This window comes from Acinonyx jubatus, unplaced genomic scaffold (assembly GCF_027475565.1).
Source record: "Acinonyx jubatus isolate Ajub_Pintada_27869175 unplaced genomic scaffold, VMU_Ajub_asm_v1.0 scaffold_20, whole genome shotgun sequence".
NCBI lineage: Eukaryota > Metazoa > Chordata > Mammalia > Carnivora > Felidae > Acinonyx > Acinonyx jubatus.
In genome coordinates this window covers 392109-408514 of record NW_026463939.1, presented here as the reverse complement: position 1 = coordinate 408514, position 16406 = coordinate 392109, and the positions used below count along the sequence as shown (strand labels likewise).

Sequence of the window (16406 nt, the reverse complement as noted above, 5' to 3'; positions counted from 1 at the left end):
GCCAGTGGTGCTCAGGGGAGCACCCGCGCACCTGTGTGTGCTTGCAAGGGGGTGGGGGGTGGGGCGGTGTGTGTAGAGGTGGGCATTTGTGTGGATGGGGTGGGCGTGTGGGGATGCGTGGCGGGATGTGTGTGTGAGTGTATGTGTGGCGAGATGTGTGAGCCCGGGTGTGGGTGTAGGAGGCAGGCTGTGGGTGTGTAAAGTGAGCTGTGAGTGTGAAGCAGGGTGTGTGCGCGCGCACACGGCAAGGTGGGCAGGCGTGTGTGTGTGCGCGTGCAGGGGGGAGCGCGTGTGCACACCGCGGTGCTGTCAGTCTGTGTTTACGGTCTCTCGGTCTCTCTCCTCCTCCCCCCACCCCTCACCCCCGCACCGGTGCCCGCGCAGAGGACGCGGTGCTGGGGCGGCTGCTCCGGGCGCAGGAGGCGGACTTCTCGGCCTTCCTGACGCGCTGCTTCGTGTGCCGCGTGCGCTGCCTGCTGGACAGCACCTCGGGCTTCCTGGTGAGTCGCGCCCCCTGGCGCCCCGCGGCGCACGTGCCGGGTGGAGGAAGCGGAGGGGGCGGGTGGGCACGCGGGTCCGGGGGTGGGGGCGGCGGGGGGTGCATGCGGACCCTGGGGGAGGGGGGTGGCGAGCGGCGCACGCGGGCCCGGGGGCGGGACGGGCGGCCGGGAGGAAGCCTCCAGACTCCGCTCTGGGCTTTACTGGCGTGGTCGCGCCTTCCCTGAAACCCCCTTGGCAGCGTGTCGTCAGCACACCCCGCAACCTGGCGCGAGCCCCCACTTCGGCCCGGGCTTGCCGTTTTCACCTCTTCTCTTTCAAGTAGAGGCTTGGGGTGTCCGTTTCCGTTGCTCTTCGGGCTCCTCGGCCAAGGGCTGAGAGGGGGGCCGCGGACGTCCTCCTTGGGGCTGGCACAGCGGACCCTCGCCCACCCAGACCTCTGCCCACCCCGCCCCCGCTGCTGCACCTCCCAGCCGGCTCTACGCAGCCTCCTGGGGTTCGGCTCCCCGCAGTCCCAGCGTCCCACCCTCTGCAGCAGCTCCATCAACACCATGACCTCTGACCCCAGGACCCCCTCCCCCTCCAGCTCCCCCCACTCCCGTGTCCTTCGGCCATCAGCACCCTGGGCAGGGCCCTCGGATGTGTGCGGAGCTGCCCCCACCCGCGTGACGGCGTGCCCTCCTCCCAGCCTCCACCCTCGGACTGTGGGCCCCTCGGGGTTCTATCTCCCCACCTGGGCCGTGGTCCCCAGGAGAGATGCGCCTCCAGTGCTCCGCAGGGCTGGGCTGGGGGTTTCCAGAGGGGCTCAGCCTGTATTGGAGGCAAGGCGAGCAGAGGACAGTGGGCGTTCCTCCGGATTGAGGAGGAGGAGCCAAATGGCTCTGAAAAGGGGGAGCCCTGGAAAGGCACCCACAGACCAGCAGGAGCCCACACCGGCCGTCAGCAGTCAACAGCAGCTCTTGGGTGTCCTGCCTGCTGGCTTGTCCCACCTTGTGTGGGCTCCTCTCCATTGTGTTCACACCGGCCGTGTGCACCACCGTGCAGACCGCGAGCCCCTGAGGTTCCTCGCTGCTTTCTGAGGGGCCCCCGGGAGATGCACGCCCTAGCTGTTCTACATCTGAGTGGTCTGCGGGTGCCGGGCTGAGGAGCAGACTCCTGAGATCAGAGACCCACTGACTGCATAGCCCCACCACAGGCTAGGCTCAGCGGGGGAGACAGTATTTTCCATTAACCCTCTCCTCTTGGCTGGTCTTTATGCATTAACAATGTTTTTTTAAATAAAAACATTGCTCGTACATGACACAGATTTAATCATTTCAGAAGAGCAGAAGAAATAAAAATGTCCCTCCCTTGCACACCCAGGCCCCTTCCCAGATGTCAGCACCCCAGTAATGTCCTTCCTGAAGCTCTTCTTGCCCAGCCTCCCCAACTTTCTGCTCCGCCCTGACCAGCGAGAGTGAGTTGAACTTGGGGTGGTCTTGGGGACTCTCCCCAAGACTCAGGACCCCCTCTGCCTTCACATGTGCTTCTCCGGGAGCCTCGCCTGGCTGACCCCTCTCCAGTTTGGAGGCCTCACCCAAGATGCTGCCCTCCCAGGGTCCCACATCACCCATTCTGGGAACCCACTCTGCCAGGTGGCTGTGCATTTACCCAGAGGGATGACAGCTGAGGTAATCACTCCATCCAGGCTGCCTCCCAGTGGCCATGTGTCATTTGTGGCAATATTTTGGCCTCAGTCATCCGCTACTGCGATGGCGGCTTCACGCTCCCTGGGCTTATTTCCCTGATCCAAGGGGATAGTGAAGAAGGTTGCTGGTGGGTGACAGTGGGAATGTTTCTGGAACCAGCTCTGAGGGCCCAGGACAGGCCCAGCCCTACGGCAGATGCATCCCACACGACTGCACATTTCTGCAGGCCTTTTCACCCCACCGGGACCTTCACAAGAGAAGCAGCTTTTTATTTGCAACATGGTCCCAAGTCTGCTGCTACCAGGCGTACACATAATTGCTTATCTTTTATTTAGGTGATTGGTTGAGCATGAAGTCTTTTATTTTGATAATATTTTGTTCTATCTATTGGCTGATAAGGAATGTTCACTTTTTAAAATTGGATAACCAATTCCTAGTAAATTGGAAATTCTTATTTCCAGATGACATAAAACTGGAGGTATTTTACTAGACAATCATGCATAAATTAAAATATAGATTAAAAAAGAGGGCGCCTGGGTGGCTCAGTCAGTTAAGCCTTTGACTTCGGCTTAGGTCATGATCTCGTGGTTTATGGGTTAAAGCCCTGCATCAGGCTCTGTGCTGACAGCTCAGAGCCTGTAGCCTGCTTCAGATTCTGTGTCTCCCTCTCTCTCTGCCCCTCCTCCTCCACGGTCTGTCTCTCTCTCCTTCAAAAATAAATAAACATCAAAAAAATTTTTTTAATAAAATAAAATATAGGTTAAAATGAAACTGTAAAACGATGCACTGAATAGAGGAAATAACCCAAAGACACTTATCTGAAAAAAGTTCCATTATATTAATTTGTGAAACTCATTTCTGCACACACTGGAAATGCCTCAGGCATTTACAAGGAATGCACTGAGAACAGGGGAGCGGGCATGACTTAGGGCTCTTCCCGGCACTCCCTTGTGACTCTCTGGAAGCCACTCTGTTTCCACTGGCTAAGGCTGCCCGTGAGAACCCAGTGTTACAACATCAGGAATTTGGAGGTCTAGTTGATATTTAGTTGGTAGCTTGAAATCAGCCGTGATGGGAATATTTCTACCAAAGAAATTGGCAAACATAACATATCAGGGCTTTTTTTTCCCCTCTGGTGAGCTGGATGTTGAACACAACTGCCTTGAATCCTCCAGACCAAGCACATGACTAGCAAGCAGTGGGTGCTTTGCAAATGTTTGTTCATTTAGTGAATCCATAGATGGATGGAAGATGGGAAGATGGGGGGATGGATGGTGAAAATGGATTGATGGAGGGATAGAGGGGTGGATGGATGGATGAATGGATGGTGGATGATGGACGGATGGATGAATGGATGGTGGATGGATGAATGGATGGCAGATGGATGGATGGATGAATTGATGGTAGATGGATGGATGGATGGAGGGATGCAGGGATGGATGGTGGATGGATGGATGGATGGATGGATGGGTGGATGGTGGATGGATGAATGGATGGCAGATGGATGGATGGTGGATGATGGATGGATGGATGGATGGATGAGGGGGTGGATGAGGGGAGGGATGAGGAGAGGGTGGAAGGACAGGGGAGAAAAGGACACATTGTGGGGTTGTTTTAATGTTTATTTACTTTGAAAGAGAGAGAGAATGATCAGGGGAGGGACAGAGGTAGAAGGAAAGAGAGAGAATCCCAAACAGGCTCCACACTCTACACAGAGCCTGACCCAGGGCTCGATCTCACAAACTGAGATCATGACCTGAGCCTAAATCAACAGTTGGACACTCAACCAATGGACTGAGCCACCCACGTGCCCTGTGGGGTCATTCCATCAGGAATGCCCTGAAGTCACTTAGTAATTTAGATTAGCCTTTCCACTGTAGAAGGATCTTTTATTTTCTTTTATCACAAACTCCTAAATTACTTGTTGGCTGTTTAACTCACGTCATATACTCTGGATAAAATGAACTTGTCCCCAAGCTTTACCATCATGAGTGAAGGAATGACAATTCTGAAATGGAGAGTCAAATCTGGAACAGCCCTCAGAGACTATCTCCTCCAGCAAATCCTGCCAGGGGTGGCTGACGGCTCTGCGATGGGCCAGTGACATCTCACGCTGATGCACACGAGCGCCCAGAGTGTGAGGCTCAGCTCCCACACCCACACCCCCACATACACATAAATGTGCACACGAGAACATGCTTTTCAGTTAAAGGGGATTATGGAGACTCCAGAGAAACTGTGACTTGTCCTGGAGGCCTGGGGATAGTCCACATCCCCAGGAGGCCAAGTGTGGAAGAACTGTTGGTTTGTGTCTCCTAAGTGGCTCAGGATAAGATTTTTTTCCACATTTCTATTCCTGAGAATGTAAGTTCTGCATTCTCTGATGGTGTTGCTAATGTGCTCTGTGACCACACCTCCGTTTCTGTCTTTAACACACCAGACAATGCAGTTTCAAGGAAAACTAAAATTCCTGTTTGGACAGAAGAGGAAGACTCCATCAGGGACAGTCCTGCCCCCTCGGCTGTCACTGTTCTGCATCGTGGTGCCCGTCCTCCTTCCTTCCGTGGCGGAGATGAAAATGAAGAGTGCGTTTCTGAGAGTGAAGCACAGGGTGGACGTCTCAGGCTCAGTGGACACAAAGTGAGTGAAAGTCCCTTAAAACACAGCCACGCTCACTGCTGCTGGCGGTTAAAACAAGAGCCTTGGCACTTAGAATCTTCTATTCTTTCTTCATTTCCAGCGAGCAATAACTTAAGAAGTTTGGTGGTTTTAAAGCTAGTACGTTATGTAGGAAAGAATGTGCAGAGGAAGTGCTTTCACACTAATATTTGCGAGTGGTGGTACCACATAGCGCCTGCACCACTGTGTCCCTGATCCCCCAGTTACGGCCTCGAAGCAGGTGCCCTGAGCGCTGGTCATCATGGGGTGGGAGGTGGGGGGCCGCAGCCTTCTTTCCTCTGTGCGGTCCCTCCGTCCACGCACAGGGCTTAGTGCAGGGACCGATGCAGGAGGCACCGGTGCCCAGGCAGTGGGAACACGGCTGCCGCTTCTGCCCAGCCGAGTTTTCTCGGCTTTTCAGTGCTAGAAAACACTCCACATCGAGTTTTCTAGGCGATTCACACCTAAACTTTGTGGAACAGACTAGGCCTGTGTTTTGTGGGTCAGTGTCCTGAGAGTGATTCAAAATGTGCATCTGTGAATTGTGTTTTCCACACAGTATGAGTAAGACCAAGGGAGGGGGGTGGGGAGGCAGGGTGTCTGAGATCTGACTGTACCTGCTACAGATGCAATATGTCAGACCTCTGAGTCCCCAACCCACTTCTTTATCCCTCAGTGGCTGTCCCTAGAGTGGGGCTCAGCCAAGCCAGCAGCTCCCCGCTGCAGGGCTGCATCGACTAAGACCCACCAGGGCTTAGACCCAATCGCTTGGAGGAGGGCTGGGCTCTCAGGTTGAGTTACATCAAAGTAGTATAGCTTTCCAGCTGCAAAGACCCCTCTGCCAGGGCCACAGGGCACTCACCCCAGGAGGGGGGCTTGCTCAGCACCCTCCTCGCCAGCATGCTGTCACTGTGTGTTTTGCATCCTGCCTGTGACGCTGTGCGTACTGGCCAGACCTCATCTCCTCCTCCAGGAAGCCCCTGTCCCCCCACCTGTCTCCCACCAACAGGGAGAGCCTCAGCCTCAGATCCTGCCCCTTAACCCCGTTAGGCCCTTTTAGGAGGTAGGTGCACAGCCTACGTCTTCTCCCCTCCCTTGCCCAAGAGTGTCTGGCTTCCTAGGTCCTGGTGCCTCCCCAGGGAAGGTATCGGTCCCTTAAACCACTGCCTGATGGGGATGGGCCTGAGTGCAGAAGGGGGCTGGTCCAAACCCCTCAGCTCTCAGGTCTGTGATGGCCGATGAGGTTTAGTTCTGTGACAGCAGCATCTGACACGTTTGCTTGCCTCCCTCTGTGGGTCACTTTGGGTGCGGTGTGTGTGCCTCTGTCCTGGAAGCCACATCACCGGTGGGAACACTGCCTCCACCAGGATCCCCTTCTTAGCCCTGAGTCCTGTGGTCCTACTTACACGTCTGCTGACGTCCGGATGAAGAGTCTTTGGCCAAGCGTCTCCCCCACAACCGGGTCCCCTCCAGAAGAGTCCCAGGGCTCTGTGGCCCGTCTAGGGGATTCCTGCTTGCCTGCCCACGCAGCACCAGGATGGCAGGTAGTGCCCAGGGGTCTTCTCTTTGTGACTGTCCCTCTTGTGGGTGTGAGGGTCCGTCCCTCTTCAATGTCCACAAATAACCTTTGACTAATTCCAGTTGACCTTTAGATGGTGAGAAAATCTGACAGCAGCTGCAGTGGAAGGAGGGCCCCCATTCCGGGGAGGGGGGCTCAGAAGGCTCTCCCTTCTGCCTGTGTGGCATGGTCTGCCTTGGCCTGCAGGTCACGAGCCCCCACCTCCCTGCTGCTGGTCTCAGGTGCAGGGCCAGGGGTGGCTTCCAGGAACAGAGCCACCCTGAGCAGTGGCCATGCCAGCATGCTGAGACGGAAATTACTGGAACGTTTAAAAATAAACATATATGCCCTCTGAAAGATGCACCGTGTCCTAAACATGCCCTACCCGAGGGAGAAGACTAAAAGCAGGCGAGGGAGGAAGCAAGCTGACTCTCCAAGGTGCCAAACCCCAGAGGGTGCCGCCTGAGACGACCCGGGCCCGCAAGCAGAGGCCACCGGTCTCCACACCTGCTTTCTCCCTGTCCCTCCCCTCCCCTGCCAGCCCCTCACTCTGAAATACTCCCACCTTCATTTACTGTCCCAGAGCTTTCTGTTTTTGACCTTTTTTTGGTTTTTCTGTGGGTTTTTTTGGCTTGTCATAATTGAAACCCACACTGAGCTTCCTCTTTCCCATTTTTCCAGCCCTGAAACCAAGTAGACGGAAATCTTACCCTCCCTTGGCTTTTCGCTCCTGGGGGCATGCAAGGAGGACTCCTACTGCCCCCTGGCGCCTGCGCCGGAAAGTGCAGGCTGATTACGCCAGAGCCCCTGCGGCGGGGAGGGGAGGAGCCTGTGGCTCACAAGTCACCCAGCGCTCCCGCAGCTGGCATCAATTCACGAACCCACTAAAGTATTTGTCCTCCAAAGTCCTGTTCAAGGGATTTAGCACTCATTTGTGAACATGCAGTGTGCCAAAGAATATGTCACCAGATGCTCTTGTTTGCAGATGAGGATGACAGTGTAGTCCCCGTCTCTGCTCCCCTGTCTCTGCTCCTCTGTCCCTGGTTCCCCGCCCCCCATCTCTGCTCCCCTGTCTCTGCTCCCCTGTCTCTGGTTCCCTCATCTCTGCTCCCGTCTCTTGTCCCTCCGTCTCTGCTCCCCTGTCTCTGCTCCCCAGTCTCTGCCCCCCTGTCTTTGTTTCCTCTATCTCTGCTCCCTCATCTCTGTTCCCCCATCTCTGCTCCCCTGTCTCTGGTTCCCTCATCTCTGCTCCCCAGTCTCTGCTCCCTGTCTCTGGTTCCCCTGTCTCTGCTCCCCTGTCTCTGTTTCCCCTGTCTCTGCTCCCTCATCTCTGCTCCCCCCTCTGTGCTCCCCGGTGTCTGCTCCCCCATTTCTGGTTCCCTCATCTCTGCTCCCCCCTCTGCTGCCCTGTCTCTGGTCCTTACAGCTATGGCCAGAGGATGGAGAGGGACCAGCATATAGGATAGGGATCTGTGGTTCTGAGGCCCATTGGCCTGGACTTGAGTCCAAGGCTGACATCTGCTAGAGAGGTGGCCTCAAGGAAGTCACTTTACACTTCTGAGGCTTGTTTTGGTCTTTTGAAAATAATGAAATAGTGTCTATGAGGCTGAGTTTGCTTAGAATCTAAGACGAGGAGCTCTGTGATTTGTGTGAGTGAGTGTGTGCTCACTGCCCTAGGAAAGACGGTTCCATAGTCACTGAGCATGCGTGGTGAGTTAATGGAACACAATTAGTGGAAATCACAAAAATTGACTGTATTTTCATTCTTGTCCTGCGGAGAAAAACAAAAGTGCATTTTATGTGTAAGTCTATTTTCTGAAGCAATTTCTTTAGCCCTTTATTGGCTTGATGAGTGATGTGAATTGGAATCTGTAGCCACGGAGAGACTTCACAGTCTAGAAAGAACCGGAAAGTGTGAGTTATGACTGCGCCCCCTCCCAGGTGTGACAGCAGCACCGGGCACGGTGTTAGTTCCTTCCGGCAGCAAAAACGCCATCTCCACGTATGTTGCTATTATCTGTTCTTCGCAGAGCAAAAGCCGCCTCGAGTCTGTGTGACCCAGCATCGCATGGAAAACCCCACTGCCTGGCAGGTACTTTCACGAACGCACCGTGTCACTGGTTTAAACGGGTGAAATGTGTCTGTGCCCCTCGGGGGCTCTTGCCGCCTCCTGATGCTGGGGTGCATTCCCGGGAGACGCCCCGGAGGGTGTGGGTGTCTGTGCTGAGCCACTCATGGTGACTGCCGTTCCCCCGTCTAAACCCTGACAGGGAGGGGCATTGGAGAAAACATTTCAGCGCTCAAGGCACAAGCGGATGCAGGCTGCTGGGCCCGGGTTCCAGCCAGAGCCCCATGTCCCTGCCTCAGGAGCAGCCCGGACCTCGTTTCTGACCCCGAGGGGGCCGCCGGGTAAGTGGTGCTGTGGCCCAGCTGTGCGTGAAGGGAGCAAAGAGCCGCCGTCTGCTGGTCTGGTGGCTTTGTTCATGACAGGTGAGCCTCGCCGCGAGGGAGTGCGGCGCACAGGGGCACACCTGGGAGCTGTCCTCACATGTCTGAGGTGTGGCAGGGGACAGCAGGTGCTTCAGCCGGGGCTGTCACGACCTGTGCACTCACCCTCAACCTGAAGCCGGGACCGTGGGTGACCACCCTGTCCTCTGCCCTCACCTTCACTCAGAAACCCTCTTCACTCCCTCCTCCCATGGGCCCCCGCCCCAGCCCCCACCCCGACCAGGGGGTCTCCTCTTGGAGGACTGGCCTGGCTGTGTGGCTGCAGGGCTCCACCTGCTCCTCTGGGGCACCATCTGCCCTGTCACAGCAGGTGCCGGCCCTGACACTGCAAGGCGTGGTGAGGTGGAGGCCTGCGTGCCAGCAGCAGGGTCTGGCTCACAGAAGCCGCTGGAGAGAGGGCATCTGTCTGCCTTACAGTTCGACGGGGCCCTCTGCGTCTGGGCTGGGTGTGTCTGACCCTTGACACAAGGCATACGCCTCATCGAGGTGCCTCCCTAGGGCGGGGTGAGTGGCACACGCCCTCCCTGCTCCTGCCCGGCACCCCAGGTCATCCAAGAGGCCAGGGGAGGCTCATTACGGGAGGATGCCGGTGCCAGGGTCATAGGGCTGCTGGGTGGGCCGAAAGCAGGGCTGTGGCTGGGCCCCCGCACGCTGCAGCCCTCGCAGGTTCAGCCAGGATCATGCCAATCCAGTGCCTTCCCTTGGAGACCCCACCCAAGTCGGTGCGATGATCCTCATTCCTGCTCTGATGGGTCCTCTCCTCTCTGCAGGGACAGGGGAGGAGAGGAGCACGGGGGGGTGCCTGGCAGCACTCCCGGAGCCCGGGGGCGGAGGGAAAGACCTGCGTATAGTTGCTGCTTTGAGGCGCCTGGACCCGTGAGGCACCTGAACTGGATGACAGGGAAACATGGTCCAGATGGTGGCACCAACGTGAAGCTGGGACCCAGTAAGAGTGACCCGTTCTCCACACACACCGTGTCCCGTGGCTCCTGCGTGTCCTGCCCCGGTGTTCAGGGCACTGTCCATAGCAGTGGGGTTACTGCTTTCCGGAATTCACCCGGCTGTCACCCAGGAAGCCCCTCTCCCAGTGCCTATGCCAGCCCCACGAGCAGAGCCTTGCAGGACAGCTGCAAGGGGCCCCCTCTGCCCAGCTGCCCCTTTCCCCAGGGGAGCCTGGACAATGGGCTCCCTCCGCCTGGAGGGCAGCGTCTCGCAGCGGGGGGCTATTCCACCGAGGACGCCAAGTTTCGAGGGGGGCCGCTGCCCGCGGGAGCCCCGTGCAACCCCGTGCTGTCACTTGATGTGCCCGTCAAGCTGGAGAACGACTCTGGGTCTGAGGACGCGGCAGACGGCTACCTCGTGTCCCCAGGCCAGGTGTGGCCGGGAGCCGGTGGTGTGGCCAAGAGACAGCTGGTCACTTTCCCTACCAGGATACACCTGAAGACGGAGTCAGACTCCAGACCCCACCTGTATGCTCCGCACCTGGGGCACAGCATGCTGGGGGCTCACCTGAGCGGCAGGGCTCCACTCAGACCCGGCGAGGAGCCGGCGCCCTCCCGCCCCGCACGCTGTGCCTGCCTGCAGCATGTGCGTGGCCTTCCCGAGCCAGATCCTCCCCGCCACCTCCGTGCACACGGTCACCAGCCCCCTACACTGGGCCGTGACTGCAGAGCTCCCGGCACCACACCCGTTGTCAAGCGCGAGCCCCTGGACTCACCCCCATGGGCAAGCCACAGCCAGGGTGGGGTGCCCGGCATGTTCCCCAGAAGTGCCTTGCCGACACTGATGCCCCCCAAAGCCCCCGAGTGTGCTTTCCTGCCGTAGGGCGGGTGTTTCTAAGAGCTAGCCTCTTCCGCACGCCCAGACTTACCCTCAGCTGCGATGGCAGGTGGGGGGTCGGAGCCATTCTGCAAAGCTGCACGAGTCCAGGCCTCCTTAGGTGTGGGCAGCGTGTGCAATAGCATATTGCGTACTTTGTAAAATGTCACGCAAGTCCTTCAATGCCAAGTGGTGTTAAGTCTGTTCACAATTTTCCAGAAAGTGGCCAGAGTGAGACGTGTCAGCCTGGCAGGGCACACCCCTCTCTCCAGGACGCAGTGGGCACCTGGCCAGTCATGCGGTGTGGTCTCCCGCGATCCCCATGCTCACCTCCCAGCTCCGCCTGCACCGTGGAGGCGGGTCGACGCCTCCACAGAGTGGACTGAAGAGAGCAGCCACACCCTGGGTACAAATTAGGGATATAATCTTTTGAGCCACAGGTGACCATGCCCCCATTCACGGAAGGAATCTGGAAGGTTCCAGGCAAAAGAGCCTGTCTGCACCAGGTCCTGCCCTCACTACTACACGTAGCACGTGCTCCTCGACCTCACGGTGGAGGTTGAGGCCACACCCAGAGTGGAAACTGACAGGATGATATCCTGTTCCTTCTGGAAGTCTCTGGAATTTTTAATGGGCCTCTGAAGATGGTTTATGCTAATCTGTCCCCAGTACATTGTGTAATTTCGAGTTTACTCTGGGTTTGGAAGCAGAGAGAAGGACAGAACGTAGAGAAAAGAGATAAAAAAAAAAAGTCAAGTTGTCCATGGAGGCTGTGTTGCTGGCTGTATACAGGTTTTCAAATGGGGATTCCAACCACCACCTCAGGAAGAATCATTAGAGACAAGACAGAAATTGTTTTCTAGAACTGTACACCCACACATCCCAACTGTAGGATCCCCAGACACAACGTTGTGAATCAGAAAGTGGAGTCCCAGTCACCCCACGGTCACCACCAGAGATGGGCCCCCTCAGCTCCCCCATGGTCACCACCAGAGATGGGCCCCCTCAGCTCCCCCATGGTCACCACCAGAGATGGGCCCCCTCCGCTCCCCGCCGGTGCCATCGGCGAGGGGTGTGCCATCAGGGTATGAAGGTCTCCACCGAGCCCGCTTGTACCGTGGTGGACGCACACCTGCTCCTCAGGGACAAGGGCATCTGTTCCTAAAGTCACCCCCAAGTCACCCCCATCTGGGAGCCTCAGGAGGTGGCGGGAGCCTCCAGGCAGGGACTTGCTGCTCCGCCATCGGTACATTCTACCCTTCAGTGTGGGGCCTTCTTCTCCATCACCTAGGGCTTTGGGGTATCAATGTTCAGCTGGGCTAATGCTGAAGCCTTGTTAGAACTCGGGGTTTAGCTGGCAGGACCCTTAGACACACCCTGGGGCACCGGCGCGCCTGTTGCCAGCTTTGTGGAGGGTCCCCCATGCGGGATGCTGGGAGCTGAGGGCTTCTTCCTGGGGCTGACACGGGAGGCCACCCACTGGAGCCCAGGGTGTGGCGTGGTCAATGCGTGGCCCTCTGGGACACACAAGGCCAGCCCAGCAGCCTCTCCTCACCCACTGAGGCCTTGCAGAGGGTGACACTGGTGCTGTGCTGTCTTCACTTCTGCTGCCAGAGTCTCCCCTGACCATCACGATGGTGGCACAACCACCCAGGGACACCTGGGGACCTCTGGCTGGCCCCAGGCCCTCCTCACCCGGTTCTGCTGCAGGGCACAAACGCCTGTGCTCTCTGGGCGTCTGGAGACTTACTCCCTGAGACCTGGGGTGGAGTTGCAGAATCTTCTTCCTTCTTTCCTAGTCAAACCCAGAGCCCAGGTCCTGGCCCTCTGTCAGATGTGACTGTGCACCTGTCTGGGGTCCCCATCTGTGAGGTCACTGGCCCTCTCACTTCATCAATGGAGAGGCCACACCCCAGGCCCAGGCTGGCTGCCGGGGGCCATGTCCTGCGATGCACTAGGGCTCCCCCGTGTCAGGATGCAGTAGACACACATGTAGCAGGTACCTCAGAAAACACAGGACTGAAAAGGTGGAATTCAGAGACATCATGGCATGCTTGCACATTGTAGCCAGGCCCCAGCATAACCAAAGAGGAGCGGCAGGTGAGAGCCTCAGGCGAGACGCCGCCCTGAAGCAAGTCACGCCTGTCCCCGAGGGCCGTGGCACCCACGCCACCCCCTCCCCACAAGCGGTCAGTTCGCAGGTGGACAGGTCCTGCTTTGTTGACAGAGAGTCTGGCCCCTGGAAGTTAGCTCTGCAGGTCTTGTGTTCTGGAGACGCCCATCCTACACCCGGGGCCTTGAACTCAACGGGCCCAGGTCCCCTCCCGAGATGCCCCTCATACACCCGGGGCCCTTGAACGCTCTGGGCCCAGGTCCCCTCCTCTCCTGGGTCAACACCAGCAGAACGACCCTGAGTCAGCACTTTCGTTATTTCACAGCCACACCCTTCCTGAAACGTCATGTGGGAAGATGATGGCACGTAGGAGGTGCAGATGTGGTCACTTCCTCTTTAAATGTCATTACCAGTACCAATTACAGGGTTAGGGTTTTCTGTGTCTTGTAGCTTTTGCTTATGTAGCTGAAAACATATGAAAATCAAATGTAACATGAGAATGGATGGACAGGAGGAGATGAACACAAATTGTATATTTTTATAGTTTCTACTGGAGGAGAAAAGTTTTTAATATCTAGACTGACTTGCTGAATTTTTTAAAATGGAAATATTATAATGTAACTTTTTATACTGTTTTCTCAGTGCCTTTAGAAACAGCTTTCAAATATATTCCTGATAGTATGGTTTGTATTCAATATGCAATATTGATATAAAATAAATCACGTTAGTTCATGTTTACCACAAACAGAAATGTCTACTTGATTTTCCAGATGAAGTAACTATTTCCTTCGGTGTGTTGATTCATTTCATTCTGAGACAGTCCTTTACCGCTGGATAAAAGGCAAAAATAAAATGCTGGGGCCCAAAGATGCAGGCAGGAGGCTGAGCGCTTGGCCCCGCGTGCTGTGGCCTCAGCAGAGCTCCCTCCCTCCACCCACCATCCCCTCTTACCCATCGTTGAGGGGTGGGGGACCCTCCCAGGTGCCTTTAGGGTACCCCAGACTTGACCTGTCCTGAGGGAGCAGACACCTGGCCCCCGTGAGTGTGTGCATGTGTGTGCGTGTGCAGGTTTGTGATTAGGGTGCTGCAGGCCCGGTGAAGGGCCATAAAGTCACTGCACTCACGTGGAGAAAGGGGCTGGGGAGCTCTGTGCGGCCTCTTTGTTCGGGGCACTGGTCCCGTCCCCATGGCCCAGCAGAGCAGGTCTCGAGTATGAAGTCTGAGGGACATCAGTCCACAAGCCCCCACCAGCCCCCACCAGGCCTCTTGTCGCTGCGACACTTGGCATCACTGGGCACACTGGTTTTGTCCACCTGGGGGCAGCATGGTAGGTAGTTGTTTTTTGTGGGTTTTTTTTTTTAAATGTTTGTATTTATTTTTGAGACAGAGAGAGAGCATGAACAGGGGAGGAGCAGAGAAAGAGGGAGACCCAGAATCCCAAGCAGGCTCCAGGCTCTGAGCTGTCAGCACAGAGCCCGACGTGGGGCTTGAACTCGTCAACGGTGAGGTCATGACCTGAGCCGAAGTCGGATGCTTAACTGGCTGAGCCACCCAGGCGCCCTGGTTGGTAGTTGTTTTATGTCCACCAGCGGTGCTGTTGAGGTTCTGCTGAGTGCCAGGCCTGTGACAGTGCCGGGGACACAGCAAGGAAAGAAAGAGGTCGGTGTTGTGCTAGAGCTGACATCCCTGAGTGTGCACAGGGACAGGGTGCTGACACGTGACCACAGAACCAAGTTCTGCAAGGCAGAAGGACACGGGCACTGCACAGACTGGGGCAGGGTAGCCCAGGTGACCAAGGCCACACTGAGAGTCACAAGAACAGCAGCCTGCAGGGCTGGGGCTAGTCTGGGAGCCAGAGGGCAAGGAGTGGGTGGGACAAGGTCACAGAGGCCTGGGTGAGAGGGGACACAGCAGGGCCCATGTGGGAAGCACCCTGGGCTGCAGTCTGAGGCTCATGCGGGCTGCAGGGCATGAGGGGGCCCCAAGGCCTTCCTAAGGATACAGGGAGGCACCACTGGTCTGGCCTCCAGCCGGGAGTGCTGCTCGGGCCCCTTCCAGTCTCTCCTGCACTCGTGTGCCCATCTGGTTGGTCTCTGCACGTTCTCGTTATGTCAGGATAGCAGCGTCTCCTCAGTTACAGATTTTCTCTGTGGCTTGTCTTTTCGTTTAGAGATTCTCTAAAATAGCATACAAGAGGTTAAAATTTTAAATGTCTTTTTCTTTATGGCTTATGCATTTAGCATCTTAAGAAATAACTGAGTGCCTCTGACATAAAGCCTACTTAGTCTGATATTATCTTGCCCCATCAACTTTCTATGGCCCTGACTACACGTCAAACCCCTGCACACTGACCATCCCGTTCCTTCCATGTTTGGCTGTTTTACAGTCCATTTACTTGTGCTCTGATAATTGGTATATTTGCATGTGTTTCTACTTCTTGTGTCTCTAGTTACACAGGCCCTCTGGTATTTCTGGCCTTTCCTATGTCCCTAGGGGATTGCCTGTGTTTCCTGTGTCCCTTCCCCCGATTTGTCTGGAAGTTACAACTCTGCTTCGGTGGCTATCGCTGACATGTGCTCTTAACGAGGTGTAAGTTAGAGCGAATCAAGGTCCCTGTTCTCCCAGAACAGACAAGGACCAGCTGCTGCACCCCACTCTGCACTCCTGCCAAGGCCGGGGTCTTTCCTACAAGCATCCTTGGGGCTGCTTCTGCCAAAAGGGTTCAGTGAGAGCTTCCAGGATGAGGAGGGGTCACTCCCAAGTGAAATGCAGGCCCGCAGCTATGAGCTCCTGGGTGGGGAGCTTCCCTGACTCAGGGTTCCCAGTACCTGGGAGACACTGTTCTGGGGCTTTGTTGTTTGCCCCATCCACTCTTACACTGAGGCTGCACCCTTTGTCCAGACCCCACCTGTCCCACGTGGATGTGAAAGCCCACCCTGGGCATCAGGTCCCTCCCACCCCCACCTGTCCTTGCCTTAGGGCAGTCGCCCATCATGCTTTCCTGAGCTTGCTTGGGCTCACCTGTGCATTTCAAAGGGGCTCACTATTTCCATCCAACATTTTACAGGAGGCTGTTCGGTCCGCCAAAAAGAGAAGTCAAAAAAAATTTTAATCAAGATTTTGGTTTCTTAGTTTTAAGGAGGAAAAAGCTTAAAGCCCTTTAACAACCATCTCATTTCTACCCATCTTGGCTGAGGAAGTTATCAGGGAGCCCTATCTCCAAACACAGATGTCCACAGCACAAAGCTCCAGGTGGTATGTTAAATGTTGCCGAATTTGAAATAAGTCCTAAAAGCTTTGATAAATTTGGCAAATTTTTTATTCATTACTTTCAAAGTACCTTTGCATTCACAATTTCAAACATAATTTCAACTTTTTGTGTACATCCATTGTTCAACTTAGTACTATATTTTCATAAATTACTAGGTACAGATGAAACCACAAAGGGGTCAACTCTCGGAGTTAGTATAGTGCCACAGTACTGCCCCTCCTCAGACGTTCAGCTGATGGCAAGTTGCGGTTTGTACGACCACAGCAATGGGGGGGGGGGGCTCACACACCCGCA

At 55.9% G+C, this 16406-nt stretch overlaps 1 protein-coding gene and 1 long non-coding RNA gene across 5 annotated transcripts in view; both read left to right on the top strand.

The window, feature by feature from the left end:
- Positions 1 to 10897, top strand: part of AHRR (aryl hydrocarbon receptor repressor) — a 92242-nt gene extending 81345 nt beyond the window's left edge. For all 4 annotated transcript variants that reach the window (XM_053213912.1, XM_053213910.1, XM_053213913.1 and 1 more), the window contains 5 exons: positions 385 to 500; positions 4627 to 4826; positions 8433 to 8494; positions 8673 to 8811; positions 9681 to 10897. In XM_053213912.1, the coding sequence (XP_053069887.1) occupies positions 385 to 500; positions 4627 to 4826; positions 8433 to 8494; positions 8673 to 8811; positions 9681 to 10734 (1571 nt within the window). In that variant the 3' untranslated portion in view covers positions 10735 to 10897. The remainder of the gene's footprint in view (positions 1 to 384; positions 501 to 4626; positions 4827 to 8432; positions 8495 to 8672; positions 8812 to 9680) is intronic.
- Positions 10898 to 12690: 1793 nt separating this feature from the next.
- Positions 12691 to 15928, top strand: LOC128313733 (uncharacterized). The gene is made up of 3 exons (XR_008294786.1): positions 12691 to 12828; positions 14229 to 14343; positions 15335 to 15928. It is a non-coding gene; the product is annotated as an uncharacterized LOC128313733 (long non-coding RNA).
- The last annotated feature ends 478 nt before the right edge of the window (positions 15929 to 16406 follow it).